This window comes from Pristiophorus japonicus, chromosome 7 (assembly GCF_044704955.1).
Source record: "Pristiophorus japonicus isolate sPriJap1 chromosome 7, sPriJap1.hap1, whole genome shotgun sequence".
In the NCBI taxonomy this organism is placed as follows: Eukaryota; Metazoa; Chordata; class Chondrichthyes; family Pristiophoridae; genus Pristiophorus; species Pristiophorus japonicus.
This window is the reverse complement of record NC_091983.1, coordinates 180,442,368-180,463,177: the sequence shown is the minus strand read 5'-3', so window position 1 is coordinate 180,463,177 and position 20,810 is coordinate 180,442,368. Positions and strand designations below refer to the sequence as shown.

Genomic DNA, 20,810 nt, shown 5'->3' with positions numbered 1-20,810 from the left:
GCAGCCACGCAACGTGGCCAGTCGCCTCGGGGGGTGGAGCCTGTGTTCTGCACTGGACAATGCGCTGCAAGTTGCCAATCGACCATTTTGAAAGAGCTGCTTGTGTCTTCGTGCCAGAAGGAGTGCTGCGTTAGGAAAATCATTGCTGAATGCCAGAAGCAGTGCTGTGTTTGGAAAAATCACTGCTGCATGCCAGAAGGAGTGCTGTATTTGGAAAAATCACTGCTGCATGCAAAATCAGTACTGTATGTCTAAGAGCATTGGAAAAGTGCTGTGAGTGTATCAGAGCAGCTGCAGCAATGCAGCAACGTGGACCAAGGACAAAGAATTTCTTGCTGGAAGAAGTGGAGACACTAGTTACTGTCATTGAGAATAGATGGCAAGAGCTGGATACCAGCAGAGGTCACATCAAAGTGCCACCAAAAGAAATGAAGAAACACTGGAACCAAATTGCAGAAGATTTCTGTGCATTGGTGAACACCAAGAGATCTGGAAGCCAGTGTAAAAAGAAATGGCAGGACCTTGGTCAAGTAGTTAGTGTAAGTAATATTTTCATTTATTCAATGCAATTGCAATTGTAAATGTGACCAGCTGTGTTTGTCCCACCCAGCGGAAAGACGACGCCTCTAAAAAGTTGCATTTCATCTTTGCAGAAGAAATTGTTCCACAACAAAAGGAAGAGAACTCTAACAGGAGGAGGCCCGCCAAATGTGCACGCACTGACACCCTTGGAAGACAGGGTCACTGCTTTGATGGGTCCTGCCTGGGGAAAAACAATAAGTACTGCACAAGCTGGGCCCACACTCGAGGGAAAGGGTAAGTCTTGAAAATTCATCGTGGCTCTTCAAATCAACCTGCTGCCTGGCCTGCTATGTGTGAGCCTACTCATGCCACCCATCCTGCCCCCTCCTCTGCTGCTGATAATTTGACTTCTGTTATATTTTGCAGAACTTGAGGCCAATCCTGAAGATGTAGATGATGATGATTCAGATGCAGACGAACCTGAAGAGAACATCTTACAATCCAACCCTCCAGACCAAGAACATGGGGAGGAAGGAGAGGGGCGTGAGCTGGATGAAGCTGCCACTTTTCTACTGAATATAGAGCAGGTGCAGTTCATGGAGTTGCCAGTCTCTTCCGTGACGAGTGGTTTGAGTGCTGGTGGGACATTCCATGGTTTCACACATTCCGTGGTTGCGGGTCCCAGTAATGGGCTGCAGCAAGTAACACCCATGGCCCCACCGTCCGAGGCTGCGGGTCCCACTGGGGTGCTGCGAGGTAGACCCAGGGTGAGGGGAAGGAGAAATCGACCATGCTCTCCTGAGATGCAGGATGCAACAGATGTGGTTCAGATCATGTAATTGAGTGCGGAGAGCATTGACCTTACCCGATCACTCCTGGACACCATCAGTGGGGTGAGTGATGAGGTAGCGAGACTTTCGGGAGAAGTAACAGTAATAAAGCGGGAAATGGGAATGATGTCCGGGAACATCAGTGAGGGAGTAGTGTCTGAGGGAATGTCCGAGGTAGTGCAAGCACGGCAGTAGCCATGACGGAGGAAATGTCCGAGGTAGTGGAAAGGACGCCACTGGCAATGACACAGGCCATCGGAGAGGGAATGTTTGTGTGCTGAGACACTGTCAGGGTGCATGAGGGAGGGCATGTGTGAGTTAGCTGCTGCAATAAGGGAACATGCCCAGACCACGCAATCCCTACACCAGCCACTGAAGAGCCCCAAACCTGGCCCTCCACATTACCACCTGACCCCCTGCTCCCCCAATCAAGAAGTGCGCATTAACTGTGATGTTAGAAGGAATAAGCTTGGTACCAAGCCCAAAACCATTGCGCCACCGCCTGCGGGCAGGGGTGGTGGACAGTCCAAGACCAAGCGCAGCGGGCGGTGTTAGACTGAGGGGATGAGAGATGGGTGCAGCCTTTCTTTGCTGCTGCTGCTGTTGTTGTTACTGTTTTAAATGTTCTCACATTAAAAGTTTTTTGTAAGTTATGTAACTTTACAAATTTATAAGTGTGATCTTAAAGAGTTATATTAAAGTAAAGTTTGATACAAGGATAATTTTATTTCAGTAAAGTTAAGTACATTGTAAACTTTTGAATAAAATATATTTTACATTAAAACTGAATCATGTTCCATTAACACAACAGAACATTACGGAGCAACTAAAAAAAAAAATAAACATGTCCATGTGGAATAGTTGTCGCTGAGCCCTCTGGCATTAGTAAAGCGTTCACGGATGAGCTGCTGGCACAAGGCTCGAGCAATCGTTAAAGGAGCACGATGGCCCGCCCTAATCTGCCATCGTGCTCTGGCCTCGGGCACTTGCATGGTTTCCTCATCCTGCTCCTGCTCGTCACCTGCATCTTCCACATCATTATCATCAGCCACTCTCACCGCAGGTAGGGCTTCTTCCACTACCAGCTGCTGCTGCCTCATGATAGCTAAGTTTTGCAGTATGCAGCACACAACAGTGAACTGACCGACAAGCTCAGGGGAGTATTGCAAGTAGCCCCCGGAATGGTTCAGGCAACGGAAACGCTATTTCAAGATAGCAATGGTCCTCTCCATGATGCTGCGCGTCGCAATGTACGACATGTTTTATTGACGGTCAGCTTCCGTCCAGGTTACGCGTAGGGGCGTCATGAGCTAGGTGACGAGGCCGTACCTTTTGTCTCCCAGTAGCCAACTCTGCCCTTCTGGCTGCTGCTCAAACATGGCAATTCTAACGCTGTCGGGTAGGATGAATGCATCATGGGTGCTGCCAGGGAATCTTGCATCAACTGACATGATGCGATACATGTTGTCACACATGAGCTGCACATTAATGGAGTGGAAGCCTTTTCTATTCCTGAACATCTCGGAATCCTCCAAAGGTGCTCGCAAGGCGATGTGAGTACAATCGATGCAGTCCTGTACCTTTTAGGAAGCCAGCAATCCTTGAGAACCCCACAGCCCTGTCATGGATTGCTTGGGTGGTCATTGGGAACTTGATGAAGTCATTCCTCCGCGCATACGTACAGCTGTGACCTGGCGAATGGAGACATGTATTGCATGTTGAGAGATGGCGCACACATCTCCAGTTGTAGCTTGAAACGATCCGGCGGCATAAAATGAAAGTGCAGCTGTAACCTTCACTCCAACTGACGCTTCTCGGCTGCAGGTCTGGTCTCAGCAACTCACAGATCTCACGGACAAATTCTCTGCGGAAACACAGCCTTCTGACACATTCTGCATCACTCAGGTGTGGGTATGAATGCCTGTCTCGAAAGTGCCGAGGTGGTTAAGGCCTCCTGCCCAGTACCCTACGGGCTCTGATGTTCCTGATGTGATGAGCTCTAATCAATTGTCTCCTACGTAGCATAATGATGCAGAACGCTCGCACAAGGTATGGCATTGTTAGTGTTGCCCCCATACTTAAAGTTAAACATTTTCAAGAAGGTCAAAACGGCAGGCAAGCAGGCAGAACAGATTAGCAGTTCTCGCTCTCGCTCTCCTTCCTCTCTTTCTCCGCCCCGCCCCCCCTCCCCCTCAAGGTCTGTATGGATGGACCACATGTAAAGGTCTTTTGTCCTCCCTTCTCTCCCACCCCCACCCTTGAGTCTTGTGACCTACCTACCTCCCGCCCAGCCCCTGCGTTGAATTGCAGCCTCTCTGGCCCCCAATGCTTGCCAGGTCGCGCTCTTCCCTCCCCTTCAGACTCTCCGTTGAATTGCAGCCTCCTCTCTGTGGACCCCAATGCTTGCCAGGTTGCTCCCTCTCTCCCTCTCCCTCCATCCCTCCCCACCCCCCTAAGCCTCTCCGTTGAATTGCAGCCTATTATTGGTATGCAGGACTTAGTTTAGCCTGTGCTGCTGAGTGATGCTTGGTCAGTGCTGTAATTGCTGAATGGTGGAGAGACTTTAAGACTCGAGTACTTCTGTTTTCAGTGAATGTGGTGGGCTCACTGAAATGTAACTTGCTGTGTAAAGAAACGCTTTTGATAAAAGTGTCACATAATAGGCTTGCCAGCAAAGCTGAAGCCCATGGAATAAAAGGGACAGTGGCAGCATGGATACAAAATTGACTAAGTGACAGGAAACCAAGAGTAATGGTGAACGGTTGTTTTTCAGACTGGAGGAAAATACAGTGGTGTTCCCCAGGGGTCAGTACTAGGATTGCCGCTTTTCTTGATGTATATCAATGATTTGAATTTGGGTATACAGGACAGAATTTCACAATTTGCAGATGACACAAAACTTGGAAGTATAATGAACAGTGAGGAGGATAATGATAAGACTTCAGGAGGACATAGACAGGCTGATGGAATGGGCGGACACGTGACAGATGAAATTTAATGCAGAAAAGTGCGAAGTGATACATTTTGGTAGGAACAATGAGGAATAAACTAAAGGGTACAATTCTAAACTGGCTACATGAATGGAGAGACCTGGGGGTATATGTGCATAAATCGTTGAAGGGGGCAGGGCAGGTTGAGAGAGCGCTAAAAAAGTATACGGGATCCTGGGCTTCATAAATAGAGGCATAGAGTACAAAAGCAAGGAAGTTATGACGAACCTTTATAAAACACTGGTCCAGCCACAACTGAAGTATTGTGTCCAATTCTGGGCATTGCACTTTAGGAAGGATGTGAAGGCCTTAGAGAGAGTACAGAAAAGATTTACAAGAATGAATGTCAGGGATGAAGGACTTCAGTTATGTGGATAGACTGGAGAAGGTTGAGAGAAGAGTTAATAGAGGAGCTCAAAATCATGAGGGGTCTAGACAGTAGATAGAGAGAAACTGTTTTCATTGGCAGAAGGGTCGAGAACCAGAGGCAACAGATTTAAGGCAAAAGAACCAAAGGAGACATGAGGAAAATCTTTTTTATGCAGCGAGTGGTTATGATCTGGAATGCACTGCCTGAAAGGGTGGTGGAGGCAGATTCAATTGTGGCTTTCAAAAGGGAATAGGTTAAGTACCTGAAGGAAAAAAAATGCAGGGCTATGGGGAAAGGACGGGGGAGTGGGACTAGCTGAGGTGTCCTTGCACTGAGCCTGCACGGGCTCGACAGGCCGAATGGCGTCCTGTGCCATAACCATTCTGTGATTCTATGAAATCCATTCCTCACCAGTTATGACTACCTGTGCAGTGCTGTATGCTTTTTCACAGATTGTTTGATCAAAGTTCATAGTTTTTATGCATTTAGAAACGAGATTCATGGGTATCCGTGTACTTATCAAAAGAAAATCAATACTAGCAAAAAGTTAACATTTTAAGTATTTGAAATTTTACTTGGCAGCACGGCTTAAGGTGATCTGGTGATGGATTGCATTGGTACGAACGTAGATATTTATCAGTATAAATGTGCCATCCGCTGTGTTGCCCTACGTAATTTTTCTTACTTTGACTTCCCCGCCCAACCAAGTCAGAAAACATTTGCTTGCTGCATTTTAAAAAAAAAAAGTAAATACAGCTAAAGAGATTGTAGAAGTTTACGACACAGAAGGAGGCCATTCGGCCCATCATGTCTGCCAGAAATGAGATGGCTGACTGGAGCTGACTCATTTCAAATCAGTTCATTAATAAATCCAGATTATGACACCAATATAACATTTGAAGAATAAATTAACAAAATGGGGATTGAATGGAGAACACGAGGTAAAAATCCAGATGAGAACATTTTTGCTGCTGGTTGTGATCTGGATTGGAGAAAATGAAGGTTCACTAGTAATATGCAATTCCACATTAAGTTAAGATGCTGAAAGATTGTACTAAACCTAATTTAGGAGTAAGAAAGAAAAAAAATGTGATCAAAATGTCATAAATGGCCATTGCAGTGCAGCGATGCAGTTTGAGCACTAAGATTTGACATCTAAAAGATCAGGATCTTGCCAAACTCTTGAAAAAAAGCCAATTATCATATCATTCCTCTTCAAAGAGTGGCTATAATTAATGTCACTGCTGAGATTTATGTGTTCACACCTGTCTCCTGACTTGATAAATGTCTTTATTTGGTGATAGTTAAACAAAATAGTCCAAGAAATTAACTCTTGAATCTGCAGTTGCATAAATTACATCACATTTATTATGCCTCAAACTGTAAAACTGAGCTCATGGCCTGCATCTGGTCCATTGTAAGTTACCTTATTACATCACCTACGTATGCCTCTAGCTCATCTGTTTCACTGTCAGAACTCCAGTAATTTTTTTTTCAACACTTCTTGCTGGCGTTCCCTATGCAAATTTATTCAGAGCCTAACATTCTATATCCTATCCTGAGTCCTGTGCATGCGCACCAATCAGATCTGTCCACTCTGACCTCCATTAGCTCCCTGTCCCAACTTTAAAATCTCACCTTTAAATTCCTCTATGGCTATGATTCACTCTATTTCCCTGACTATAGTTTACTGCGTGTCTGCCTTTTCCCTCCCTACCAGGCAGTCTGTACCTTGTGTTCGAGATTGAAAGGGTTACTATTTTCTCAGGCTATCAGGGAGTCAGCAGATAATTATATGGCCTACATAAGGCATGGTAAGTCTCCAGTTCCTCCAGAATAAAGAACGGAAGCAGCTGGACTCGTGGGATGAGGAGCTTTAGTCACAAGAGACATTCCAGTGATGCATGGTCTCCTACCAGGCAGACTTTGCACAAGCTTTAGCTGGTTTACCCAGATTGATTAGGCCTTTACCAGGAAATGGGTCAAGGTTAACATTACCTTAGCCAGACAGCAAAAGTACTCCCAACTGTTGCTCATAAATTTCATTTATATCGGTATTGGGATTTCATAGTTTTGCTTAATTAAGATCTTGGGCGTTTGCCAGATCTTAGAAGATTTATGGACCAGCTCTTCTCAGATGATGGTCTCTTAGATTGAAGGTGTGCTGGAGAGGTTTGGTAAGCACATCTGCCAAGCAAACTCGGTGCACAAACTTGCTCACCATTTTGGGCCAGACACACAATAGCCTGTCCTGGTGGTCAGCTAGCCCCTAGGTTAAGGTTCCCTAAAGTCTGCATTGCATCTGTTGGAGCAGAGACACCAGAGGCGCGATGCATAAGATAGTTATATGGAGATTTGCTCCAAATCTCATTGGCTTGGGTAGCACAAACTGAAGGATTGCAGTGCCCTTTGTTTGATGTGTTAATTTTTCCATGTCTGTGAATTATTTTTTTGTGGGGGGTGAGTAGGTGAAGGAGGGAGGGGAGAGGAGACATTTAGACATTGTGTGTCTCAAGCAAGGAGGCACAGCCATTTGTTCATTTGATCAATTGGAAAGGTTGTGCTTGCCCAGGAAAGCTGAGTTTTAAATGGGTTATATTGTTGCTCCTAGGACTCTTCAAGTGATCTTGGATTTGAAGATCTGCAAAGTCTTGTCTGAAAGGTACCAGATAGACACTCCTGCAGATCATGCAGGGAGTATGACCATGAGACCACCTGGCCTGTGTGAGCTTGAGGGACAGGGAACCCCATGTTGAGATTAGGGGAGGTTATAGGAAAGTTATTAAATTCTGTATTGACTAAGTACATGACCAGCTCAGGTTGATATTGTTTGGCTTGACAGTGGCCCACAGTATATTTATTATTGCCTGCCAGTGGTGTTATCTATGCTTTGACCTGCATGACTGATTAATCAGGGTGAACTTGTCAGTGGCACTGCAACATACATTCTAGGAGAGATTGCTCTAAAGTATTTGAAATGTGATCAGCCAAGAGAAGTCAGAGCTAGCTTCTACCTGCCATTCTTAAGTACCTGGTTCCAGACAGTGAAAGGAATGATTTCTCTCCTGCAAGAGAAGTTCAACACCAAAACTCCAGACAACATGGAAGATATGCTGTCCAGGCACACCATTGTAGGTGGCTGCTTCATGTTGCTGGATGCAAAGCTATTCATGTAGCTTCTCTAGCACTTCTCGCACAGTGGTCTCTGCATGTTCCTTCCTCATTGTCCTCCCTTTCCTGGTCCAGGTAGATCAGAGTATGTGTTTCAGTATCTTGGTGCTCCAAACTGGTCAAAAGATACAAATCGTCAGAAATCCTATCTCCAACTCTTGTATGACTTTGGTATACTATTGTATATGACAGTTGAATAAACAGTGGACTTAAATCACTCACCTTGGGTATGGTGTTATCACATTTGTAGATTCAAGTTCAACCTCCCCACACACAACTTAGTGCCACTTTACCCTTCTTCACAATCTGGAGTGCTTAAAGTTATCTCCCTGTTATTTTGTTTAGTGGCGATCTACAGAGATTCAGGAGATTCAATATTGAGAAGTATAATTAAAAATAGCAATTGTGATTTGAAAGAGTACATTGTTAGGATGTTGGGATAATAGTGGATTGCACATTGGAAGTGTTGCATTGAAAGACAGCAGTTACATATGCAAATTAAATGGGTGTAGAAGTAGATCCATACAAAATGAGTTCAGTGATGCGATGCACTCTAAAGCATCAGTGACACCATATGTGAAATCTTGTATCAGCTGAGTTCATTTATCCGTAGAATGTTAGAAATACTGGAAGAACAACAAAGTTGATTCTAGACTTTAGATCACAGGAGAGGCTGAAGATCAAAGGGATCTTTTTTTATATAAAGGGAATTGCATAGTATTTACAGCACAGGAATTGATTGCAAACTATGATAGGTGAACCAGGATACAAGCTAAAGAGGTCATACATAAGATTTAACTTGAGGATTAGCTTCATGCTTAATAATACAAAATCTGTTTTAATGATGTTGTTTGAGGGATGAATATTGGCGATGGCACTGGGAGAGCCAATTTCTTCAAATTGTACCTTGGGACCTTTCATGTTCACCTGCGAAGGCACACAGGACCTCTGTTTAACATTTCATCCAAAGTGCAACATTCTATAAGCAATGCACTGAAATGGCACTCTAGATTATGTGCTCAAGCCTCTGGAATGGGTCTTGAACTCACGGCCATCTGACTCAGCGGCGAGAGTGCTATCACTGACCCAAGCCTGACATTTTAATACTTAGTTCAAAATATAATTAGGTTCCTGACTGAGCAGGAAGTAGAGGTTTCATCCTATCACAGACCTTAGATGGAGTATAATGTGGGAAAATGTGAGGTTATCCACTTTGATTGGAAAAATAATAAAACAAAGGATTATTTAAATGGGGAGAGATTACAAAATGCTGCAGTACAGCGGGATCTGGAGGTCCTTGTACATAAAACACAAAAAGTTAGCATGTAGGTACAGCAAGTAATTAGGAAGGCAAATGGAATGTTGGCCTTTATTGCAAGGGGGAATAGAGTATAAAAGTAAGGAAGTCCTGCTACAACTGTACAGAGCATTGGTAAGACCACACCTGGAGTACTGCGGACCGTTTTGGTCTCCTTATACTTGCATTGGAGGCAGTTCGGAGAAGGTTCACGAGGTTGATTCCTGAGATGAAGGGGTCGTCGTATGAAGAAAGGTTGAGCAGGTTTGGCCTATATTCATAGGAGTTTAGAAGACTGAGGGGTGATCTTATTGAAACATATAAGATTCTGAGGGGGCTTGACAAGGTAGATGCAGAGAGAATGTTTCCCCTCGTGGGGGAATCGAGAACTAGGGGGCATAGTTTCAGAATAAGGGGTCGCCCATTTAAAATGGAAATGAGGAGAAATTTCTTCTCGGGGTCGTGAATCTTTGGAATTCTCTACCCCAGGGAGCTGTAGAGGCTGGGTCATTGAATGTATTTAAGGTGAAGATAGACAGATTTTTGAACGGTAAGGGAGTCGAGGGCTATGGTGAGCGGCGGGGAAGTGTAGTTGAGGCCAGGATCAGATCAGCCATGATCTTGCTGAATGATGGAGCAGGCTCGAGGGGCCAAATGGCCTACTCCTGCTCCTATTTCTTACGTTCTGTGTTCTCTTTTTTATTCTTTCCTTCCCTCCCCGCTTTCCCTGCCCCTGCACTTGCTTAAAATCTGTTAACATCTCTTACCTTTTCCAGTTCTGACGAAAGGTAATGGACCTGAAACATTGGCCCCAAGTTTCCACATGCTATAAAACAGGCGCTCCTCCGAGCTGGGCGCCCGTTTTTCGCGCCAAAAACGGCGCCTGAAAATAAACGTGCGATTCTGGAGCGCCCTGCAGCTCCATGTCTGCTTGGCGCGGCGCCCAGGGGGGCGGAGCCTACCACTCGTGCCGATTTTGTAAGTGGGAGGGGGCGGGTACCATTTAAATTCGTTTTTTTTCGTGCCGGCAACCCTGCGCGTGCGCGTTGGAGCGTTCGCGCACGCGCAGTGTGAAGGAAACATTGGCACTCGGCCATTTTTGTAGTTCTTTGTAGCTGTTTAATTTTTGAACATTTTTTAATAAAAGCACATTGCCCTTCTATGATCAGCACTGAGGCTTCTTGCAGCAGTGAGAAGGGTGCAGGAAGCCTCAGAAGTTGAGGCAGCCGTTTCCCGACGGCCTCTTTTCCCCTCCCCCCCCCCCCGCCGTCGGGAATGGTTGCTCAACTTCTGAGGCTTCCTGCAGCCTTCTCACTGCCTCCTCCCCCCCCCCCCCCCCCCCTGCCCGCCGTCGGGAACGGCTGCCTCCTCCCTCCCTCCCGTTCGCGGGAACGACGCCACACCGCTGAGCTGACTGTAAGGCTTCCACCACAAGTGGAAGGCTGCACAAATGCCTGCTTACTGCCCGACTGCCCCTCCCTCCCTCCCGTTCGCGGGAACGACGCCACACCGCTGAGCTGACTGAAGCACTTTCACACAGGTAGGAAGATGGTTTATTTAATCTTTTCTTTGCTTATCAATGTTTATTCAGGTTGGATTTATTTGTATAATAAGTATAAATAAGGATTTATTGTAGAATTTAATGACTTCCCTTCCCCCCCCCCCCACCTCGTTCTGGACGCCTAATTTGTAACCTGCGCCTGATTTTTTTAATGTGTAGACAAGGTTTTTTCAGTTCTACAAAAATCTTCACTTGCTCCATTCTAAGTTAGTTTGGAGTACGTTTTCACTGTGGAAACTTTGAAATCAGGCGTCAGTGGCCGGACACGCCCCCTTTTTGAAGAAAAAATTCTGTTCCAAAGTGAAACTGTTCTAACTGACTAGAACTGCAGAAAAAAATATGTGGAGAATTGCGATTTCTAAGATAGTCCGTTCTCCACCAGTTGCTCCTAAAAAAAAAAAAAAAAAAATCAGGCGCAAATCATGTGGAAACTTGGGCCCATTAACTCAGTTTCTCTCTCCACAGATACTGCCTGACCTCCTGAGTATTTCCAGCATTTTCTGTTTTTATTTCAGAGTTCCTACTTCCGCAGTATTTTGCTTTTGTAGTCGAGGAAAGAATTGTCTTTTTTAGTTCTGAAACGGGACTTAGCTACTGAGCAAACTGGAATGGCCTTTTCCCCTTTCAACAGCAGATTATTAATACAATAAAGTTATTGCTGGTAAAAGACATTTTGAACTTATTTCCTATTTAAAATAAATAGTGGCAAATGTGTACAAATATATGTTAGATAAGCACTTTGTGAATTTGTTGAGATCTGGGGTTATGTTTTGGAGAATTAGATAAAAATGCAGTTATTAATTATATAACTAAATTGGCAGTAATAGATGGTGGGCATTATTCATTTGAGCATCCTCCACACACCTTCAGAAGTAAACCCTAGCTACCATGGGCTTGTTTTCAATGGTTTGTCCCCACGCTACCATTTGAATAACAATGATTCTTAAGTTTGGTAATCCAATTTTAATACTGGGATCACAAATGACATTGGATTTTTACCTCTTTCAGTGAGCAGTGTCATAGAATGGAATGGAATTTTTTCTCAGCATTTTTACATACCTTTTATGAATCATTTAGTCTAGAATTGGCACACCTTTAAACTTTTTTTTTGTTTTGTCATTGGCAGTGAATCTGTTTTATCTGCCATTTAGTAAAGATGGACTGTCGAACTGACTAAATTAATTTGTAACTTTTAGAATTCTTTTGACTCAAATTTGGTATATTGGCATGATGCTGTTTTGATTTTAGTTTTGATTTGGTACTGTAAGTGTAATTCTAATATTGTGCAGCATCCTTCTTGTGGCTAATAGTTTTGTGCCCTTACTCATTATCTTTGCTCATTAGGCAGTACTTTGGTGAGGGAAGATTTACTGACTTAAACATTTAAATAGGTTTGAACAGGAAAAGTGATGTTGCGTCGCTTTTAATTAGTATCAACCTTCATTAAATTTCTGACAAAAATATTTTCAGTTTGTGGCTGCTGCAGTCAGGTTATCATTTTTAAAGTGGTTATTATGTTTGAAATGGAAATGTACAAGAACATAAAATCTACTCTCGTTCTACATTATCAGAAAGGAAAACATGATTTGAGATATTTCTGGAACAGTTTATGAAATGATTTGTTGCAGAACGTGTATTCAAGCTGCCCTCTATGCTGAACTGTGCATAATGAAAATTTATTCTGACATTGCAAACTAGGCTACAACACATATTGGGTCATTAACAATTTTGAGACCTCTGATGTTGACTTGCTGCAGCTATTTTATAATGCAAACTAGTTGTATAACAAAAGCAAGTACAGATTGGAGCTTTAGGTATTACAAAGTGAATTAAGCCTGATATGCTTGCTTTTGTTTGTGATGTTTATAGAAATGAGTAATAGAATCTTCAGCTCTACTGCAGGATGAAGGGATCACTTTGGAACAGTATAGCCTGCTACCAAAGATTGTCTTGTCCTTTTTTTTTTCCTTTTGCCTTTCTTTAATCATGACATAATTAATAGATCTTTCATGTATGCTGAGGCTCTTCATCCTAGAAAATTAAGTTTGTTTTTCATTACATTGGTTAACCCCACCTTGTAAGGTTACAATAATTTTGAGGATGATTTTTTAAAAAAATTCGTAGCCAATCGTTCCAATTCTTTGTCAAATCACAAACGCCAGAGGTCACCTTGCACACATCAAGGATCACTCTGCGCCAATGCTCTTAGCCAAAAGGCCTAGAGCCACTGCACCGTTCCTGGAAGTACTGCAATACCAGGTTCGTGCCATGGAGGTGGATGGGTCAGGCCCCCCACACACCTCCGTGGAGGTGGATGGGTCAAGCCACCCCACCCACCTCCTATTTCCTGGGGTCATGGTGGTTACTCCCCTGTCAGGTCAGTTACGCATGATCTTAGCCAAAAGGCCGAGAAGCGAGTATGATGCAAGTATTTTGAGGATGATGCAAGTATTGCCCTTGGCTTTGGGCAGGTTAATGCATTGTAGTTACTGTATTTAGTTTTGCTTGCAATGTGTTCTGTTTTATATTGGTAAGTGCGACCAAAAACCAGCATAAAGTTAGCAATAAAGCCAGTGCATGCTAAATGCAAGAAATTATACAAAGAGGGTTAAAGTGCATTTAATGTGGTGTTGGGTATGTGCAAAAGAAATAACATTTTTAACTCTCCTAATTTGCTCAAAAAATGCAAAGATATTTTCACTCCATGCTTTATGAAGGTTAGTTGCTTTGCAACGAAAATAATTTCAGAAATAAACACTACAATGGCCTGGACTTTCATAAATAGTAATTTAATTATCACTGATTCTCAGTTGGACGGCTACAAGTAATCATGATGACCCTTTATACATTTTTATTTGAATATATTTTTCCTGGATAGAAATGTGACACTGAATACTTTATTTAAGTGCTTGCATTGAAAACCTTGTAAGTGTACATTTGAGATTGGAACTACATTGTGTATCTGGTTCTTTGATTTTACAGCGATGAAGCTTACCTTAAATTTTGCTGTTGACCAAGTTGGCATTTGGAATTTTATACCCAATTTAAAAAAGTTGCTGTTTTTAGGTACATAATATTGTTTTCCTGTTGTTCAGATCCTTTCACCCCGAATGGCATTTTTCAGTAGGTGTCAATATTATATATTCAAATCATTAAAAAATAATCGTATTCCTATTATAGTGATGTAGCTAGATATTTGATCTATCCAAAGTTTGAAATATCAAGGTTGCATTTTTTTTCTCAACCGATGTGCATTTTCAAGGTGCTGAAAATCAAGTTGGTGGATCTTGTATCTCTAGCTTGTCTAGGCATCTGAAAAATCTATTCAATACTATGGGCTCAATCTTCCCCAATTATCTGCGCCGTATTTTTGGCGTGCACCATTTTTTTTGGAGTAAATAAAAAATCTCCAAGATTTCCCATGAACCGAAGCATGGCTAGCCCGTGCAGTACTTAACTTTTATCAAAGCTTGACTCTGGAATTTGCAGGACTTGCCCCCTCGAGTGTGGGCCCAGCTTGTGCAGTGGTGATTGCTTTTCTCCAGGCAGGATCCATCAAAGCAGCGACCACCTTTTCCATGGGTATTAGTGGGTACAGATTTTCCAGGCCTCCTCCTGTTCAAGTTCTCTTTTTGTTGTGGGCCACCTTCCTCTGCAAAGATGAAAATATAACTTTTTAGAGAGGGTGTCTTTCTGCTGGGTGGGACATACGCAATTGCTATTCTAGTGAATAAATTAAAATATTACTTGCACTAACTGATTGACCAAGGTCCTGCCACTTCTTTTTGCACTGGCCTCCAGACCTCAGGGTGGTCACCATTGCAATCTTGTGAAAGTTTGTTCCAGCGTTTTTTCATTTCTTTTGCTGAAACTTTTATTTGACCTCTGCTGGTGTCCAGCTTGTGCCATCTGGCCTCAATTACAGTAACCAGGGCCTCCACTTTGTCCTGTGAGAAATTCTTGGTCCATGAGCCGTGTTGCATATTGCAACTCTGATTTTTTTCCACTCAGAATTAAAGTTTTCACACAACTGGCTCTTTAAAAATGGCTGAATGCAGACCGGGAGGTGTACTGGGCATGCACATCCATACCAGTCACGTAGGAAACGTCATTTTTTTTTCCCGAGCCTGCGCAGAAGGAGGGGGACATCCTTTTTTTCGGAGCAGACATTAGGCTCCATCCCCCAAAGCTAAAGGACCGGCTGCGCGGCATCAATTTCAAAAATTAGAATAGGGAAACTAATGTTTTTTTTGGCGTAGTCGGGCCCAAAAAAACGGGCATAACTCTTCAAATACAGCATTGGGGAAAATTGAGCCCAATGTCATGTAATTTTACAATGGCTTTTTTTTCCCATTACACACTATTTAGGGATTTACAGTATGTTAGGACCATTAAGTGACTAAAGTCATGTCCCAAGAATGTCCAAACTGGAGGAACAGCATCCGGGAGTGCGCTGAGCACCTCGAATCTCGTCGCCGAGAGCATGCAGAAACCAGGCACAGACAGCGGAAGAAGCATGCGGCAAACCAGGCCAGGCAAAGGGTGCAGCCCACCCTTTCCTTCGGCCACTGTCTGCCCCACCTGTGACAGAGACCGTAATTCCCATATTGGACTGTACAGTCACCTGAGAACTCACTTTTAGAGTGGAAGCAAGTCTTCCTCGATTCTGAGGGCCTGCCTATGATGATGAAAGTCATGTACTACAAGATAGATATTTTTGTAATCGGATCTTGAGCTAATGGGTCATAAAACATTTTGAACAATGGTGTTACATTCAAGAACATTTTTCTGAAGTTATAGGAAGTTTGAGTCACATTTTTAGTTGACTGATAGTAAGTTGTATACTATTGCCACTGCATAGCATCTGAAATTTCAATGGTTTAAATAAAGCTTTAACTTTTCTTACAGTTGGTATCGAACATGAACCGGAGACTGTTGAAAGTGCTGCTGTTTTTCTCTTCAAAATTTTTCACGACAAGGACCATGTTGGACATGAGGAAACAAAAGCTGTTAAGCAAATGTTTGGGCCATTCCCTTCTTCAGCTGCCACGACTGCCTGTAATGCAGTGTATAGAGTTGCCTCCCATTTTAGTGAAGATGAACTACAGACACTAATTTGTGCAAATGAGTCTCCTGGCCAAAATTCTCAAGTATATTTCGGTAAAAACATTAATTTCTCATTTGATTCATTTGCTTTGGAACATTCAGAGGAATTGCCGTTGAACTGCGAGTCAAACAACCAAAAGGATTTCAGTCTAGATTACAATAAGTATTTAAGCAATCATCAGGGAGATTTAAAAAATGGATCAATTGATAGTCCAGATCTAAAATCTTCAAATAAAGTCGATGGCTCATATTTAAGGCAAGAAGTTGATAGCTACATTATTGGAACTTTACAAGAGTCATCAGATGGACCAACAACAGATGATTTGTGTGGAACATTGTTTGAGATGCTGGCATCTACTAAAAGTGATGATGAACTTCAAAATGAGGTAAGTCAGCATGGGGATTGCTGGAGAGTTATCTGTATGGCTGTTTCCCCCTTATAGAGCCATAACTCTTAAGAATTAAAAGATATTTTAAGTTTCTAAGATAGGGATATGTTTACCATTTCAAAAAAATCCTGAAAGATGTTTTGATGACTGTTTAAGTCTGAAAATAATAGAGATGCATGAAATATTTCCCTCCAGTAATCCAAGAAAAAATAAAATGTCACTCTTGTTAAACCTATTTGTTATGCAGTAACAGAAATAAGGTTTTTGTTTCTCAAAAGGGGATTGGAGAAGTACTTGAAAGAAAAAAAAAATGCAGGGCTACAGGGAAAGGGTAGGGGAGTGGAATGAGCCGAAGTACTCTTTCAGGGAGTCGGCATGGACTCGATGGGCCGAATGGTCTCCTGCTGTGCTGTAACCATTCTGATTCCATGAAAAAAGATACTGACTGGAGCATTGCTGTAGCACACTGCATTTTCACACCTGGGTTTCAATCTAGTCCAGAAAGATGGGATGTAAGTACTTTGTTTTCCTTTTTCTTTTTTCTCTCTCCTTCATACTTGTGTGCACACTCACTTGCACTGCTCTGTGTGTGTGTGTGTGTGTGTGTGTGTCTCTCTCTCTCCCCGTCTCTCTCTCTCTTTCTCTCTCCCCGTCTCTCTCTCTCTCTTTCTCTCTCTCTCTCTCCCCGTCTCTCTCTCTCTCTCCCCGTCTCTTTCTCTCTCTCCCCGTCTCTTTCTCTTTCTCTCTCTCTCCCCGTCTCTTTCTCTCTCTCTCCCCGTCTCTTTCTCTCTCTCTCTCTCCCCGTCTCTTTCTCTCTCTCTCTCTCCCCGTCTCTTTCTCTCTCTCTCCCCGTCTCTTTCTCTCTCTCTCCCCGTCTCGCGCGCTCTCCCCGTCTCTTTCTCTCTCTCTCCCCGTCTCGCGCGCTCTCCCCGTCTCTTTCTCTCTCTCTCCCCGTCTCGCGCGCTCTCCCCGTCTCGCGCGCTCTCCCCGTCTCGCGCGCTCTCCCCGTCTCTCGCCCTCTCCCCGTCTCTCGCCCTCTCCCCGTCTCTCGCCCTCTCCCCGTCTCTCGCCCTCTCCCCGTCTCTCGCCCTCTCCCCGTCTCTCGCCCTCTCCCCGTCTCTCGCCCTCTCCCCGTCTCTCGCCCTCTCCCCGTCTCTCGCCCTCTCCCCGTCTCTCGCCCTCTCCCCGTCTCTCGCCCTCTCCCCGTCTCTCGCCCTCTCCCCGTCTCTCGCCCTCTCCCCGTCTCTCGCCCTCTCCCCGTCTCTCGCCCTCTCCCCGTCTCTCGCCCTCTCCCCGTCTCTCGCCCTCTCCCCGTCTCTCGCCCTCTCCCCGTCTCTCGCCCTCTCCCCGTCTCTCGCCCTCTCCCCGTCTCTCGCCCTCTCCCCGTCTCTCGCCCTCTCCCCGTCTCTCGCCCTCTCCCCGTCTCTCGCCCTCTCCCCGTCTCTCGCCCTCTCCCCGTCTCTCGCCCTCTCCCCGTCTCTCGCCCTCTCCCCGTCTCTCGCCCTCTCCCCGTCTCTCGCCCTCTCCCCGTCTCTCGCCCTCTCCCCGTCTCTCGCCCTCTCCCCGTCTCTCGCCCTCTCCCCGTCTCTCGCCCTCTCCCCGTCTCTCGCCCTCTCCCCGTCTCTCGCCCTCTCCCCGTCTCTCGCCCTCTCCCCGTCTCTCGCCCTCTCCCCGTCTCTCGCCCTCTCCCCGTCTCTCGCCCTCTCCCCGTCTCTCGCCCTCTCCCCGTCTCTCGCCCTCTCCCCGTCTCTCGCCCTCTCCCCGTCTCTCGCCCTCTCCCCGTCTCTCGCCCTCTCCCCGTCTCTCGCCCTCTCCCCGTCTCTCGCCCTCTCCCCGTCTCTCGCCCTCTCCCCGTCTCTCGCCCTCTCCCCGTCTCTCGCCCTCTCCCCGTCTCTCGCCCTCTCCCCGTCTCTCGCCCTCTCCCCGTCTCTCGCCCTCTCCCCGTCTCTCGCCCTCTCCCCGTCTCTCGCCCTCTCCCCGTCTCTCGCCCTCTCCCCGTCTCTCGCCCTCTCCCCGTCTCTCGCCCTCTCCCCGTCTCTCGCCCTCTCCCCGTCTCTCGCCCTCTCCCCGTCTCTCGCCCTCTCCCCGTCTCTCGCCCTCTCCCCGTCTCTCGCCCTCTCCCCGTCTCTCGCCCTCTCCCCGTCTCTCGCCCTCTCCCCGTCTCTCGCCCTCTCCCCGTCTCTCGCCCTCTCCCCGTCTCTCGCCCTCTCCCCCTCTCTCGCCCTCTCCCCGTCTCTCGCCCTCTCCCCCGTCTCTCGCCCTCTCCCCGTCTCTCGCCCTCTCCCCCTCTCTCGCCCTCTCCCCCTCTCTCGCCCTCTCCCCCTCTCTCGCCCTCTCCCCCTCTCTCGCCCTCTCCCCCTCTCTCGCCCTCTCCCCCTCTCTCGCCCTCTCCCCCTCTCTCGCCCTCTCCCCCTCTCTCGCCCTCTCCCCCTCTCTCGCCCTCTCCCCCTCTCTCGCCCTCTCCCCCTCTCTCGCCCTCTCCCCCTCTCTCGCCCTCTCCCCCTCTCTCGCCCTCTCCCCCTCTCTCGCCCTCTCCCCCTCTCTCGCCCTCTCCCCCTCTCTCGCCCTCTCCCCCTCTCTCGCCCTCTCCCCCTCTCTCGCCCTCTCCCCCTCTCTCGCCCTCTCCCCCTCTCTCGCCCTCTCCCCCTCTCTCGCCCTCTCCCCCTCTCTCGCCCTCTCCCCCTCTCTCGCCCTCTCCCCCTCTCTCGCCCTCTCCCCCTCTCTCGCCCTCTCCCCCTCTCTCGCCCTCTCCCCCTCTCTCGCCCTCTCCCCCTCCCTCGCCCTCTCCCCCTCCCTCGCCCTCTCCCCCTCCCTCGCCCTCTCCCCCTCCCTCGCCCTCTCCCCCTCCCTCGCCCTCTCCCCCTCCCTCGCCCTCTCCCCCTCCCTCGCCCTCTCCCCCTCCCTCGCCCTCTCCCCCTCCCTCGCCCTCTCCCCCTCCCTCGCCCTCTCCCCCTCCCTCGCCCTCTCCCCCTCCCTCGCCCTCTCCCCCTCCCTCGCCCTCTCCCCCTCCCTCGCCCTCTCCCCCTCCCTCGCCCTCTCCCCCTCCCTCGCCCTCTCCCCCTCCCTCGCCCTCTCCCCTCCCTCGCCCTCTCCCCCTCCCTCGCCCTCTCCCCCTCCCTCGCCCTCGCCCCCTCCCTCGCCCTCGCCCCCTCCCTCGCCCTCGCCCCCTCCCTCGCCCTCGCCCCCTCCCTCGCCCCCTCCCTCGCCCTCGCCCCCTCCCTCGCCCTCGCCCCCTCCCTCGCCCCCTCCCTCGCCCTCGCCCCCTCCCTCGCCCCCTCCCTCGCCCTCGCCCCCTCCCTCGCCCTCGCCCCCTCCCTCGCCCTCGCCCCCTCCCTCGCCCTCGCCCCCTCCCTCGCCCTCGCCCCCTCCCTCGCCCTCGCCCCCTCCCTCGCCCTCGCCCCCTCCCTCGCCCTCGCCCCCTCCCTCGCCCTCGCCCCCTCCCTCGCCCTCGCCCCCTCCCTCGCCCTCGCCCCCTCCCTCGCCCTCGCCCCCTCCCTCGCCCTCGCCCCCTCCCTCGCCCTCGCCCCCTCCCTCGCCCTCGCCCCCTCCCTCGCCCTCGCCCCCTCCCTCGCCCTCGCCCCCTCCCTCTCTGTGTGTCTTATCTCTTTCTGTCTGTCTCTCTCTTTGTGGTACGATAGTTAGGAGCAGTGTTAAAAGGTGGCTTTTTTAGAGGTGGAGAGGCAGAGGGGTTTGGGAGCAATTTCTAGATAATAGTAATGGGGTGGCTGAAGGGGAGCATGATAAATGCACATAAGGCCAATCACCCAAAATAGGCTGACATCATTAAAGTGGCCATGCAGCTGTCAGATTGTCAAACTCCTAACTGGTTCACTAATGTCCTTTAGGGAAGAAATCCTGTCACCCTTACTTTGTTTGGCTGATGTGACTTCAGTTCCACACCAATGTGGTTGATTCTTAACTGCCCTCTGAAGTGGCCTAGCAAAGCATTCAATTATATAACACCACAACAAAAAATAACAACCTGCCGTGGTTTAAAAAGACCAATTGCCTTCTTTCAGGTCAACTGGAGATGTGTAATAAATGCCAGCCTTGCCAATGACACCAAAATCCAGACAATGAATTAAAAAAAAAATACATGCAGACATTTATGTAACTGTGATATTTACTTATCTACCTGCACTCAGTAAGGATTTTCTTTTTATGAACTTCTTTCCAAATCATTTCAGTAGAGATGGTTTATCTTTTTCCCAGTCCAACAATTTAGCAAGCCCAGTTAAAACAGCGTATCTTCAGAGTCACTATGAACAAAGAAAGCTGTGAGAGTGTGCGTGTGCAAGTGTGTATATAATTGTGTGGGTGTAAATGTTATAAAATATACACATTCAAAATGGAATGTTACAAGACAATAAGACATTTTAAATTCTGCAGCAAACTGTTCCGGTTTTAATTTCTTTGCTTATCACTGTCATTGAAGCCAGGGATGATGCTTAGGTATTTTTTAATGGTACTGCAGCTAGAGTTCTTAATTTTTGATATACTTGGGGAGTTCATTTTTGTGAGGGGTGGGTGTGGGTGCAATTTTATTTTCTGCACTTTTTGTTTTGATAAACAGT

At 47.0% G+C, this 20,810-nt stretch overlaps 2 protein-coding genes and 1 non-coding gene across 6 annotated transcripts in view; 2 read left to right on the top strand and 1 right to left on the bottom strand.

Annotated features, from left to right (window-relative positions):
• ascc3 (activating signal cointegrator 1 complex subunit 3) overlaps nucleotides 1–20,810 on the top strand; it is a 777,147-nt gene that overhangs the window by 50,264 nt on the left and 706,073 nt on the right. For all 4 annotated transcript variants that reach the window (XM_070885599.1, XM_070885602.1, XM_070885601.1 and 1 more), the window contains exon 4: nucleotides 15,650–16,233. In XM_070885599.1, coding sequence (XP_070741700.1) covers nucleotides 15,650–16,233 — 584 coding nt within the window. The remainder of the gene's footprint in view (nucleotides 1–15,649; nucleotides 16,234–20,810) is intronic.
• Nucleotides 384–1,959, top strand: LOC139266913 (uncharacterized). Its single transcript, XM_070884537.1, has 3 exons — nucleotides 384–539; nucleotides 654–816; nucleotides 949–1,959. Exons 1-3 carry the CDS (start codon nucleotides 429–431, stop codon nucleotides 1,359–1,361), a joined length of 687 nt encoding a protein of 228 aa, XP_070740638.1. The 5' UTR covers nucleotides 384–428; the 3' UTR covers nucleotides 1,362–1,959.
• LOC139267635 (U2 spliceosomal RNA) lies at nucleotides 12,964–13,159 on the bottom strand. Its single transcript, XR_011593931.1, has one exon. It is a non-coding gene; the product is annotated as a U2 spliceosomal RNA (small nuclear RNA).

What these genes read in the sequence shown, in the direction of transcription:
- LOC139266913 (XM_070884537.1), top strand. Translation starts at nt 429, where the DNA reads ATGAAGAAACACTGGAACCAAATTGCAGAAGATTTCTGTGCATTGGTG. An exon ending in ACCTTGGTCAAGTAGTTAGT is followed by an intron (nt 540 to 653) that starts GTAAGTAATATT and finishes TCATCTTTGCAG; the next exon opens with AAGAAATTGTTCCACAACAA. An exon ending in GCCCACACTCGAGGGAAAGG is followed by an intron (nt 817 to 948) that starts GTAAGTCTTGAA and finishes TATATTTTGCAG; the next exon opens with AACTTGAGGCCAATCCTGAA.